Genomic DNA, 13,772 nt, shown 5'->3' with positions numbered 1-13,772 from the left:
GCTCTTCATTTAAGCCCCTGTCTACACATGACCTCACCAGGCGCGAACGATCGCCACTTCTAAGACTAAGCGTCGGTTGCTCCTAGACGGCATCCAGAAGATACTGCCGAGGCCTACGCCTCTCCCCTAACTGCTCATCCTGTGGTGACATAGAAACCATTGGACACCTCCTTATGGCCTGTCCTGCCTATGCCACAGAGAGATCTGCTCTCCTGCACACATATCACAAATTAGGTCTCCCTACTGACACAGCAGAAACTGAAGTACTACAGCCAAACAAGCAGCGAGAGTGCTCTAGGCGGTATACAGCCTTCACTGATGCCCCAGAGCGATAGCCACCATTTCCCATCCTTCCTCCCTACCCCTCCTCCTAATCCCTTACCCCGGTTGCTGTGCAGCGCTCCCCTAGAGGGCAGCCAAATACCGCACCTGTAACCCAATCATCCAACCCAGCAAGTCACCACTAATAGTTACATGCGGCCAATGTTATACGTTTCTGGGCATAGGTACCACTACTGGGCCTGGTTTCTCACTTCACTTCGTGGGTAGCCATCTATCCCAGGAAAAATTGAGCAGGCGGGGCCTGGAACGTCACAGGACAGCAGCCAATAGCTGCGATGCTACCTGATCTGGTCGTGCGCCTGAGATTTGAAGTTGACCGACTTGGTTGACCAACCGTGCGCACGGTCGCAAGGACGCGTTCCCATACGGCTCAAAAACAATCGTACAGCGGCCTTAAAGGGGGTCAAGAGGAAACTAAGTCTAGGCAAAAATCTAATGTATGCAATATGAGACAAGGAGGTGAAAGAAATTGCTGGTACGCAAAAGATATTTAAGGTTTCCGAGGAATTCTACACAAATTTCTGCAACAGCGAAAGCAATGAGGACGATAATGAGAGATGCAGTAGTGCAGCGCAGTTGGACATACCGCCAGTAACGAAAAAGCAATGCAGAACGGTAAAACAGCTGGTGAGGATCGCTTAACAGCAGATCCTTTGAAGGACGGAGGGGAGATTGCGCGAGAAAAACGAGCCACTGTGCACTGCATACAAGGCATTGAATAGAGACCTTTAGCTTAGGGGATTTACGTTCGGCTCCGCAGGGAGCTCCCCAGCGGAGCGCCAGGCAAAGAAGCGCCAGTAAATAGTTTCAGCGCAGCGTCTAAAACGGCGGAATGAGCGTAGTAGAACGGAGCGCTGTGCTTCCCCACGTATTGGTGAAAAGCGGAGCTACGCAGAAACGAATATGAAACACGCTTGCTTTTATTAAACTAAAATTGCTAAATAAAAGCAGTATTTGTGTTTCTAGTATGTTTTTTAAGATTAGACGTCCCTATAGCCTAAAAGTAAGTATGGCTTGCTAGAAAAAAAAAACAAAAACATTTGACACGGTGATGGTCAAGCCAAACTGAAGCCCCGCTCGCTCAACCGCTGGACGTTCTCATCTGGGGTGACCAGACGAGCGGGCGAGCGCTGTAAACCGACTGGCCGCCTGAGCGTTCTGCGCATGCGCAGCGGTCCCCCTTTCGTCCGCTGGCCCGCTCTGCTAAAAGTCTCTAATAAGGTAACCGCTGATAAAATCAGGGCGACCTTAGACTTCAATAAACCGAATACAAGGCGGATGCACTTCCGTGTTCAGTTCCGTAGCAACATTTCCCTAGTAGCACATGGCGGCGGGCTCATGCGGGTCCGAAATGGGCAATGAGGGCTGGTGGCTGCCTGCAGTAAACCTACATGGGTCACTTGTGGGTGCAGTGCTGGCACAAAACGCTTGGGCTGCCCACTTCTTGCCTGAGTGGGACCCTCGTTGGCTATGCTTGGGATTAAGTAGGCTTGACAGCCCACCTATGTACAACGGCAGATAATCATCATCATGAGCCTAACTGCGCCCACTGCAGGACAAAGGCTTCTCCTATGTCTCTCCAATTAACACTGTCCTTTGCGAGTTGCGGCCACCGTATCTACGCAGACTACTTAATCTCATCCGCCCCCATGCTACAATACCCTTGCCTTCTCTTGGAACCCACTCCGTTACTTAAGGGCCAGCGGATATCTTGCCTCCGCATTACATGCCCTACCCAAGCCCATTTCTAGCTCTTCATTTGGACTAGGATGTCATTAACCCTTTTTCGTTTCCTACCCCCTCCGCCCGCTTACGATCTCTTAACGTTACACCTATCTTTTTTTTCCAAAGCTCGCTGCGCTATAGTTAACTTAAACTTAACCCTCTTTGTTAGCCTCCACGTTTCTGCTCCATAGGCGAGTACCGGTAAGATACAGCTGCTGTATACTTTTCTCTTGAGGGATATTGGTAAACTGCCACTCATGATTTGAGAGAACCTGACAAATGCGCTCGACCCCATTCTTATTCTTCTACCGCACCGTAGATACATGCGGACAAAGATGCGGGCTCTATTATGGTGAAGTGAGCGAACCCCAAAAGGGACTGCCCATACATCACCGTGAGGGAGCCGCAGTGGTTCTGTGTGGGCAAATAGCTAGTATTCCCGCCTTTAGTCTACATGGGTCCCAAGTAGAAAAAACAGTGGTTAAAATTTGGGCTTCACAGTGCTTTATAGGCATGCATTTTAGGCTGTTTCAGAAACATCTGCGATGGACCCGCATGAACTGAGCATTGGAACATTGGCTCTTTTGCATTGTCTATCAGTGCGGAGTCTTTCGGGTCCACCCCTTCAGGGAGCAACATGAAGTTTGCTTCAGCTGCAGGAGAGGAGGACACATGACCCATGTCTGCTACAAACCTACAACGCCCCTCTGCCGCCGCTGCGGAGAAAATCACTCACCCCCACCTGAGGGAGAACAGCCAACCTGCCAAACCGATCGCATCATCTGCAACGGGGGCCAGGAAATAGTAAGCCGGAAGTGCAAATTCCGGCTGATCAACGAGAACACACAAGGAAGGCCCCATGGCTACCAGACACCAAAGCAAGGGGACAACCACCTACGACTAGACAAATACCAACCAAGGCCCATGAAGAGGGAACAGGGTGCTGCCTGAAAGGGAGGCAGCCAGAGCCGGATCAACTACAGCTCCTTCCCGCCCCTGGGGAGCCCTGCTGGGAAGGCGAAGAGAAGCTCGAGCCGCGCGCGCAGCGACAGACGGTACAACGCAAAGGTGTGCTGGCCGGCAGAGGTCTCCCGATCTATTGATGCTCCAGAGAAGGAATTCAAAATCCATATACAATGCCGAGACCGAGAAATTGCCAGCCTTATGAAAGAGTTGGCTGAAAGCTACTGAGGCAAAGACAGCCACTGCAGCTAGAACGTATGTCATTAAGCGTAGAAAGTTGGGCTAGTTGGTTGGTAGTACTATTATGATACATTCCAGCGGCTAAAAAGACACGGACGAAGGTAGACGAGACAGGACGAACGCTGGACTTCAACTGAGGTTTATTTCACAAACAGCGATAATATACAAAAGGGGGCGCAAGGAAAAGTAATCCGTGACAAGATTAACCCATAATCAAAAAAGTGCAGAAGGCTCCTTTGCCATGCCACTCATGTTTTCCACATCGGCGCACCTACTATCTATCGCCTACCTGGCTGAATCCACCCGTTTGCCTTCAGGTAATCTATTTCTTTTTTGTTTAGCGCCACAGAAGGGCTGCTGACGCAGTTTTCTTTGTCATTGAAAATACTGAACGCTTCAAAAATTTCTCGGCTCTTTTGAGTCTTAAATCTGCGCATCACACTTGTCCTTTCTAAAAACGCCTTACATGCTGGCTTGTGTGAGCAACGGCGAATGTGGTCGGCTAGGTGACCTCCGCCAGATAACGAATGGGCTGTCCGGCGATGCTCTAGCAAGCGTTCGTTGAGGCAGCGTCCCGTCTGTCCGATATACCGTCTGCCACAGGCGAGGGGGATGCTGTATACAACACCAACTTCACATTGAACAAGAGGTTTGATGTGCTTAATTTTGCACATAGGCCTCTTTTTGGCGTCATTCACCAGGCGGCACATGCGTCCCAGCTTTTCCGGGGCCGAAAATACTACACGCACGCCACACTTGTCGCCGACCTTCTTGAGGCGGTGTGAGACCTGATGCCAGTAGGGCACAACGACAGGTCGCTGTTTGGTACGTGCATTTTCCCTTGGCTTGCACCGCCCACCAGATTTCACCTCGCGAATCTGGGTTTCCACCACAGATGCCAGAATTTCTCCTGGATACCCAGCCTTATCCAATCGCCTTAGTTGGGCATGGACGCTGTCACGCACTTGATGTTCGCACGACTTGGCAAGAGCAGACCGGACGCAATTTTTTGCTATAGCTCTTTTCACGAGCTTGGAATGGGCCGAATCATAGTTCAGAATTTGTTTCTTCGACCGTGGCTTATACTGCCAGCACACACGCGTTTCTTCAAAAATAAGGCACACATCAAGGAACTGGATGCGACCTTCCTGCGGTAATTCGTGAGTGAACTTCATTCCGAATGCATTATCAGCAAATATTTCCAGAATGTTGTTCACATCGATACCTCTATCCTGAGCAGCAATCACATTTACTACCACCAGGTAGTCGTCAACATACCTAAACACTTTCTGCACGTTGGCGTTGTAAAGGGACGCCTGAATACGCTTGTCAATACTAGATAAAAATATATCACTTAAAAGTGGTGCTAGGCAGGAGCCTATGCACACTCCTTCTTTTTGGATGAAATGGCGCTCATTAAAGGTGACAAAGGTAGATGACAAGTAAAACTTTAAAAGCTCTAAAAAGTTGTCGGTGGATAACCCTGTCCTGTTCTGAAAGGCCACCGGCCCAGTGTCTTCAATAAAATTCCTTACAGCGCGGAAAAGTTCAGGATGAGGTATAGAATAGAACAATTCTTCAACGTCAATAGAAAACGCGAACATTTCTTTGCCTGAAGCATCAGATCGAGAGAAATAATCAATAACATCGTTAGAATTCTTAACCAGAAACGGATCTTCTAGCGGAATATCTCTAAGGTGCTTCTGCAGGAACCTGGACAGGTTGCCCTGCCAAGACCCTTTTTCTGTCACAATAGCCCTAAACCCAGCCCGTTCCCAGAACAGTGTCGCTAGCTAAAGCGAAGAATATGGCTATTGCTTTATGTGAAGAACTCAACCTGGATTCACTAAGAAAGAGCATCAACGCTGCAGATGAAAAATCACTGAGTGTTTTCTTTTCGGCAAAAACACATAAAGAATGTGTACCGTTTAGGGCTATTGTGACAGAAAAAGGGTCTTGGCAGGGCAACCTGTCCAGGTTCCTGCAGAAGCACCTTAGAGATATTCCGCTAGAAGATCCGTTTCTGGTTAAGAATTCTAACGATGTTATTGATTATTTCTCTCGATCTGATGCTTCAGGCAAAGAAATGTTCGCGTTTTCTATTGACGTTGAAGAATTGTTCTATTCTATACCTCATCCTGAACTTTTCCGCGCTGTAAGGAATTTTATTGAAGACACTGGGCCGGTGGCCTTTCAGAACAGGACAGGGTTATCCACCGACAACTTTTTAGAGCTTTTAAAGTTTTACTTGTCATCTACCTTTGTCACCTTTAATGAGCGCCATTTCATCCAAAAAGAAGGAGTGTGCATAGGCTCCTGCCTAGCACCACTTTTAAGTGATATATTTTTATCTAGTATTGACAAGCGTATTCAGGCGTCCCTTTACAACGCCAACGTGCAGAAAGTGTTTAGGTATGTTGACGACTACCTGGTGGTAGTAAATGTGATTGCTGCTCAGGATAGAGGTATCGATGTGAACAACATTCTGGAAATATTTGCTGATAATGCATTCGGAATGAAGTTCACTCACGAATTACCGCAGGAAGGTCGCATCCAGTTCCTTGATGTGTGCCTTATTTTTGAAGAAACGCGTGTGTGCTGGCAGTATAAGCCACGGTCGAAGAAACAAATTCTGAACTATGATTCGGCCCATTCCAAGCTCGTGAAAAGAGCTATAGCAAAAAATTGCGTCCGGTCTGCTCTTGCCAAGTCGTGCGAACATCAAGTGCGTGACAGCGTCCATGCCCAACTAAGGCGATTGGATAAGGCTGGGTATCCAGGAGAAATTCTGGCATCTGTGGTGGAAACCCAGATTCGCGAGGTAAAATCTGGTGGGCGGTGCAAGCCAAGGGAAAATGCACGTACCAAACAGCGACCTGTCGTTGTGCCCTACTGGCATCAGGTCTCACACCGCCTCAAGAAGGTCGGCGACAAGTGTGGCGTGCGTGTAGTATTTTCGGCCCCGGAAAAGCTGGGACGCATGTGCCGCCTGGTGAATGACGCCAAAAAGAGGCCTATGTGCAAAATTAAGCACATCAAACCTCTTGTTCAATGTGAAGTTGGTGTTGTATACAGCATCCCCCTCGCCTGTGGCAGACGGTATATCGGACAGACGGGACGCTGCCTCAACGAACGCTTGCTAGAGCATCGCCGGACAGCCCATTCGTTATCTGGCGGAGGTCACCTAGCCGACCACATTCGCCGTTGCTCACACAAGCCAGCATGTAAGGCGTTTTTAGAAAGGACAAGTGTGATGCGCAGATTTAAGACTCAAAAGAGCCGAGAAATTTTTGAAGCGTTCAGTATTTTCAATGACAAAGAAAACTGCGTCAGCAGCCCTTCTGTGGCGCTAAACAAAAAAGAAATAGATTACCTGAAGGCAAACGGGTGGATTCAGCCAGGTAGGCGATAGATAGTAGGTGCGCCGATGTGGAAAACATGAGTGGCATGGCAAAGGAGCCTTCTGCACTTTTTTGATTATGGGTTAATCTTGTCACGGATTACTTTTCCTTGCGCCCCCTTTTGTATATTATCGCTGTTTGTGAAATAAACCTCAGTTGAAGTCCAGCGTTCGTCCTGTCTCGTCTACCTTCGTCCGTGTCTTTTTAGCCGCTGGAATGTATCATAATAGCAGCTAGAACGCCACCCACTACTGCATCCCAGACTTCGACCAATAACGCAATGGAAACAGACGCCACTCTCTTAACTCCCCCCACCCACCCCCGCGTCCCAGTCTTCAGCCCATAGCGCGACGGAAAAATACACCAGAATAGCAACTAAAAGAACGCTTCCTACAAAGGAAGGCGAAGAACCCAAAAGAAAGGCCGAGGCGCAGGAAGCCTACACCCCGGAGCCGTCGAAAGCGCCTACCAAACTCAGGGCATACATCAATAGTCCGTCAGAGAGAACTAGCGCTATATCAACGGAAAAAGCAACCTTCCAGGGCCTCGTTACCACCAAATTTCCGGTGATAGATATTCGATTTTATACACTAGAGGGACAAGTATCCAAAATAACCACTTGCCACCAAAGAGCCACTAATAATGGATAGACTTACAACCATCGAGACCCGCCTACCCCCATCTTGGATCTGTCCACGACGCCACAACCATCTATAACTCAACATGACTCCACGTCAAAAATATGAAATTGAACAATGGAACTGCAGAGGCTTCCACCGTAAGTGAACCAACTTGCAGCTTGTTATCCAACAAACACCATCTGTTACAGCCCCAGAGATGATTGCATTGCAAGAAGCTATCGCCAGGTATACACCGCCAGGCTAAAGCATATCTTCCTACACAATTTGACCCTCGTAACGTTGCCGCCTCCTTCACAGCCATGCTCGTGCATAGAAACATCACCGCGATCCAACATTTTATAAACGAATCGGAAGAAGATTACACCCCACTTCAGATATTACCAAGGCCAAAAGGAGACACGAATCTCTTCATCCTTAATGTATACAACCCGCCCAGCACTTGTGTTGTTGTCACTCTGTCTCTGTCCCTGTCCCTGTGGTGCCACACCAGTATGAATTCGTACCAACTCACCCAATTTTCAACCCTTTAGAAAGAAAGGCAACGGACTCCCTCACTAATTGATCAACACAATAAAACTCGATGCTAGAGCTAAATTATTAATTGTTGGAGACTTCAACTCTTAACACTGAGCGTGGGGATATACTAAAGCAACTTTGAAAGGAAACCTTCTCTGGCAAACCATACAATCACTATAGGCTCACAACGCTAAACATCCCGACTGACCCAGGACGCATGGGTGACAGTGCACATGTACACACATATCCAGACTTAACCCTCTCTAAAAACGTCAGGGACGCAATGTGGGTCAACACCGGGCAAATTCTTGGTAGTGATCACTTCATCGTTAGCATCACCTTCCCCTTGACAAAACTCAAAAACAAAGCTAAAGAAATACGAACCACGGATTCGGACACGTTCAGGGAAATTCGCAACAAAACAGCTCCAAATGACACTAACCTTAGCGACTTGGTTAGCTCCCTGAATGAGGAAGTCAGCTCACTGGCGCTGTGGTGCTAGTTGAGAAAGCGGAGAAGATTGCAGACTCCAAGATCTTACACCATTGGCAGGCACAAAACGGCCCCCAAAAATGCTGCAAGAAGCAAAAATACAACAAGCGACCCTGCAAAGCGATAGCTGAAATCGAGAGGCGAATCGAGGAACATACGCTTACACTCCAAACAAAACAATGCAACCACATATGTGAAAGCATCAACGCTCATCTCGGAAATAAGATGACATGGCATCTTATAAGACACCTCCTTGACCCAGAACAAACACGTCCCGTGCAACCAAGTCAGCTGTACAGACTGATACATAAATATGAGGGTACAACTGAAGACCTAATCAAAGAGCTAACAGAACGCTCTCTAAACACGGATGAGGGAACCAGGCAACCATACTACCGGGCGACTCCTAAACAAAGTTAGACGTAGACATGACAGACGCAGAGGTCTGGTACGAAATTGAAAAACTGCGGATATCTGCGGCAGGACCAGACAAACTAAGAAATAAGACTGTCAGAAACTTAGGCAAAACGTCGATCGCGCCGATTGCAGACCTTATGAACGAATACTGGAATGCAGGCAATATACCATAAGAATGGAAACACGCGAAAATCACTTTTATTCCTAAAGCGGCTAAGGAACTGGGCACTGGGAATCTAGCAACAGTTTCATTAACATCACTACTAGGCAAACTAATGGAGCATGCCATTAGTTTGCCTAAACAGGCTCCTAAACAGGCTCCTAAACAGGCTCCAAAACTGTGCGGAGGACATGAACCTTCTACCTGAAACAATGTTAGGATTCAGGGCCCAACTATGTACCCAGGACATAGTCTTGCAGCTTAAGAACGACATAATCGAAGCTGAAGAGGGAGCAGGAACGAAAGCAATATTTGGTTTAGACCTTATTAAAGCTTTCGACATCGTCACCCACAAAGCCATTTTTACAAACTTGTCAGTAATCAACCCCGGAAAGAGGAAGTGCAACTAAATCCGATCCTTCCTCACAAACAGAACAGCAGTAATAACGGCCGGTACAATAGAGTCTGCCCCCAGTCGCACTAGGAACGAAAGGAACACCACAGGGCTTAACCTCTCCCTCATCCATAGTCCTTGCAAATTGGCACAAATATCGCACCTACATCACACGCTCTATGCAGATGACATCACGCTTTGGGTAACCAAAGGATATGAAGGCTATATAGAAGACATACTCCAAGAAAAAGTGGACATCATAGAAGCATGGGCATGGGAATCCGGCCTCACTTATTCAGAGCAAAAATCTGAACTCTTCGTGATACGGCATAAACAAAGAGGTAGGAGAACTACGACTTCTACTCTGTGAAAAACGTCTATGACAATGAACGACACGTCAAATAGGTACAAACCATGAGAATACTGGGGTCGCATTCACAAACAAATGGAAATGATAACAACACACTCACGAACCTAAAATACACGCTACAGGTGACGGTGCGATTAATCCGCCGCATAGCTAATCGAAGGCAAGGGGTGAGGGAAAGAGATTTGTGCCGAGTAATGCAGGCCTTTGCGCTAAGCAGGATACTCTATGCCACCCCTTATCTCAAATCTGCGAAAGCAGAAAAGGTTTGGTTTATTGAGGTTTAACGTCCCAAAGCGACTTAGGCTATGAGGGACGACAAAACAGAAAAGTACAGACTGGATAGCATGATACGGCAGGTCTAAAAAGCCGCCTTAGGAATTTCACTAAATGCCTGAACCGAAAGGATTATGAGGTTAGGAATACACAACACCTAAAATGAACTGAAGGAAGCCTATTTAATGGCTCAAACGGCGAGATTAACCAATTCCAGAACTGGCAGGAGTATTCTTACCAGGCTGGGAATTAACTTTCAACCTACGAATAAAGACGCTAAAGCAAACTTGCCCCCCGACCCTAGGGCGGCCCTACTAGTGAAACCACTTCCCAAAAACATGCACCCCATACACCATGAGGGCAGAAGACAAGCACGAGCCAAAGCCTTACATAACGAATATGGACAGTGCGCTGGAACAATTTATGTAGATGCGGCAGAATACAAACATACGAATGCCTTTGCAATTGTGGCTGTGAACGAGAATGGTGGTTACATCGTCTCGGCAACAATGAAAACAAAATCCTCTGAAACGGCAGAAGAGGCAGCTATAACCCTCGACCAAGCGCTTACCCAAAAGAGCATCATTCTCAGCGACTCCAATATGGCTATCAATAATTTCGCAAAGGGCCAATTACAAACAAGCATCTTAAAATAATTAACACCACCAAATTCTCACCAAATTATTCCGAAGTGATATGGGTCCCAGCCCATTCGGGGAATCCGGGCAACGAGTCAGCCCACAATAAAAGCCCGAGGTTTCGGCAAACGGGTAGTCGATGAGTCTGGCTCCCTGAATTTCACGAACTACATAATCACATATCATGATCGCACCAATCATTTTAAACTATAGAGGACAAAAGCCTGACTAAAGAACGATAGATTACGTGGCGCCGTCTACAGACGAGACCGATACGCACCCCATTACTTCTCGCGCACATTTATCGTGATCTATACGACCCGAACTGTAAACACTGCGTGCAACGTGCCAACTATGATCATATCCGATCGGATTGCAAAATGGAGCCACCTACGATTGATTTAGTTGCCGCTTCTTCTCTCGAGCGGTGGGAGACCGTGCTGACTAGCTCTCACCCCAGAACGCAAGTTCTTGTGGCGGAGTGGGCCGACAAAGTCGTCGAGCGCAATGTACTCTCACGAATGAAATGTTTTACTGTCAGTGCCATTTCCACGTCTTCTCCGCCTGTATGCTAAATCAGATATGAAGGAGATAAGCATGGGCAGCATGCAGTTCGTGTGCGTAAGAGGTGAGCTACACGATGGTGAAGTGCGGGCCCCCTCAATAGAGGCTGCCCGTGCATCACCCTGACGGAGCTGTGTGCAGGCTAGCACCAGCATTCCCGCCTGTAGCCTACGTGGGTCCTGCACAGAAAATATATGGGCTGGGCACGGGCACATTTGCCATTCCCTCATCTTCCCCGCCTGTATCGTGCACATCGGACTAAAAGAGCTAAGCGTGGGTTGCGCAGTGGCGAAACATGCAGTATGTGCATGAAAGACGCGTGCTACATGATGGCGAACTGCGGGCAACCGCAATAGGTCCTTCCCGTGCAGCACCCTGACAAAGTCAGGGCGGCTGTGGAAGGGCAAACAGCTAGTATTTTTCGGCCAGTAGACTTCTAAGTAATGCGCAGATTACTCTGGGATACCATGATTTGATCTATTTTAAGACCTTGAAGATGCCATGCCACGTTTTTCGCCCCCATAGACCGTCTGCAGGCAACAGTTGCCTTGATTCCCAGCAGGCCTGTACACCAGCCGTCCCACGCTGACGACAAGTTTAACCGACGAGTTTCACGGCTTCAGAAGAAAACGATGTTGCTGAATATTGCTAGGAATCGCTTGCGAAAATAAAACTACAAACACAAAGAAACTCCTAATTTTGCAGTTGCAAATACAGCTAGTTTTTTTTTCTTTACATCTTATCCATGTTGCTTTCCGGTATAAAATTTATGAAACGCGATGGTAGAACCCTCTTCGAGAACTCCAATCAATTCTCTGCTGCACAGCCTCTTTGTGGGCACTGCACCTGGTAGCTGTGGTGTAGTCTCTGCGGCATGAAGTTGTGGCGCGGCTCCATCTCCTTGCAGGCGCCGGCAGGTGCGCCGCTACGATACGCTGGCACCTGGCCGGTCAGGGACAGCCACGCGACGAACGCCAACCGCACGTCTCCTCGCATGGTCACCTTCTCTGTGCAGCTTCGATCAGCTCCGCTGCGAAGAGAATGCGATCGGTGGAGGAACATAGACCGGCGAAGCCAGGTCATCGCTGTTGCCTTTTTACTCATCGTTAGGAAGTCGCGGATTATAATCACATAGACAGGCAGCAGTGAGTTGCGAAGGAATTGTAACAACCCTTTCGAAGACGGCGGTGTTGCGGCCATATTTGAATTTGTTGCGAAATATCACTTTGGAGGACTGAATAGCGGCTGGATGCTGCTTTCTTTCCGATAATAATATAGTATAGTATTGCCACCTAGTATTGCCAGGTGGCGCATACGAAGTAGGGCGTCGACAACGAAGTAGGGCTCGCGCCGTGTGGAGTCTGTCGCTTTTGTTGCCCCAGCTTGCCTGGCCTTCCCTTTCGTGCCTGCTAATAAAGCCCACTTCGTCAGCAAGTACGCTACAGTCTGGTGGAGGTGCGGGGTACCCGTGAGCCCATGCAAGAGACCCCTCCAGGCAGCCGTCGAGCCAGCCCTGTACCGCTTGACACCCCGGTACATCGCTTCAGCCGGAGGACCCAGGGACTGCCATCGGAGGTTGGACCATTAGAGAGCATCGCCATGGCGACAGCCGCTCCTTCTCCTCTGCAAATCGCTGCTGCCGCGCCATCCCACTGCACCTTGCAGACTCCGCGGATTCCCAAGACGTTCCGTGGGGAACTTTTTGAGTATGTGGAGGACTGGCTCCTTCACTTTGAACGCGTAGCTGCGTTTAACCAATGGGACGACGCAGCCAAATTCCGGAACGTTTACTTCAGCCCGCGCGCCGCATCAGCCGCGCTCATCGTCTCCGAGGCGCTCTTCCCCGAACCCCCACAGCTCCTCGCGAGCAGCACAGGGTCGCTCGCCCAGCCCTCGCCGGGAAAACTGAGACCAGCGACCTTCGGAGGCGAGGTCGCTGGGAGTCACTGCGCTGAAGACCTCCCGGCGCCGCAGCTACGCGCCGACCGTGAACAGATAGCACCGTCATCTGACCAAGACAGCTGCGTTTCCTTGGACATACCTGCTCTTCTCGACGGTCACAGAGTCAGTGCATTAGTGGACACCGGGGCCGACTATTCAATTATGAGCGATAAATTGGCGACTCTTCTAAAAAAAGTGCTTACGCCTTGTTCTGTAGTGCATCTCCGTACTGCCGGTGGTCATCTCGTTACTCCAAAGGGTATTTGCACGGCTCGCGTTCAGATTCGGGGATTTACGTTCGTCGTCAGTTGTGTAGTTCTGTGCAATTGCTCCCGCGATCTCATTATCGGCATTGACTTTCTGCGGGAGTATGGTGCTGTCATCGACCTCCGCCAACGAATCATCACCTTTTCGACCAGTAAAGCGACCCACCTCGCCGAATTTTGCCACCGCAGTGCCGCCCTTCGTGTTTCTGCAGACAGTGTCACGTTGCCGCCACGGAGCAGTGTTTTGGTTGAAGTCACCTGCAACGACTTGCATGACGCAGAAGCAGTCGCCGAGGCTAACCGTTCACTCCTGCTTACTCAAGGCATCTGCGCCGCTCGCAGTCTACTGACGCTTCGTGGAGGCCGGTCTGCGGTCCTGGTCACTAATTTTTCTAATGAGTACCGGCACCTTTTTGCAGGAACTGCTAT

The 13,772-nt window shown here is 48.9% G+C and overlaps 1 protein-coding gene across 1 annotated transcript in view; it reads right to left on the bottom strand.

Moving 5' to 3' along the window:
- Window positions 1-12,132, bottom strand: part of LOC149345251 (putative defense protein Hdd11-like) — a 55,534-nt gene extending 43,402 nt beyond the window's left edge. The window contains exon 1 of the mRNA XM_089547397.1: window positions 11,983-12,132. Coding sequence (XP_089403523.1) covers window positions 11,983-12,132 — 150 coding nt within the window. The remainder of the gene's footprint in view (window positions 1-11,982) is intronic.
- Between the last annotated feature and the right edge of the window lie 1,640 nt (window positions 12,133-13,772).

Source organism: Amblyomma mixtum, chromosome 5 (assembly GCF_055824585.1).
Source record: "Amblyomma mixtum isolate Tamu chromosome 5, ASM5582458v1, whole genome shotgun sequence".
Taxonomy (NCBI): Eukaryota; Metazoa; Arthropoda; class Arachnida; order Ixodida; family Ixodidae; genus Amblyomma; species Amblyomma mixtum.
The sequence above is the reverse complement of the archived record's forward strand: the minus strand, read 5'-3'. Positions and strand labels throughout refer to the sequence as shown.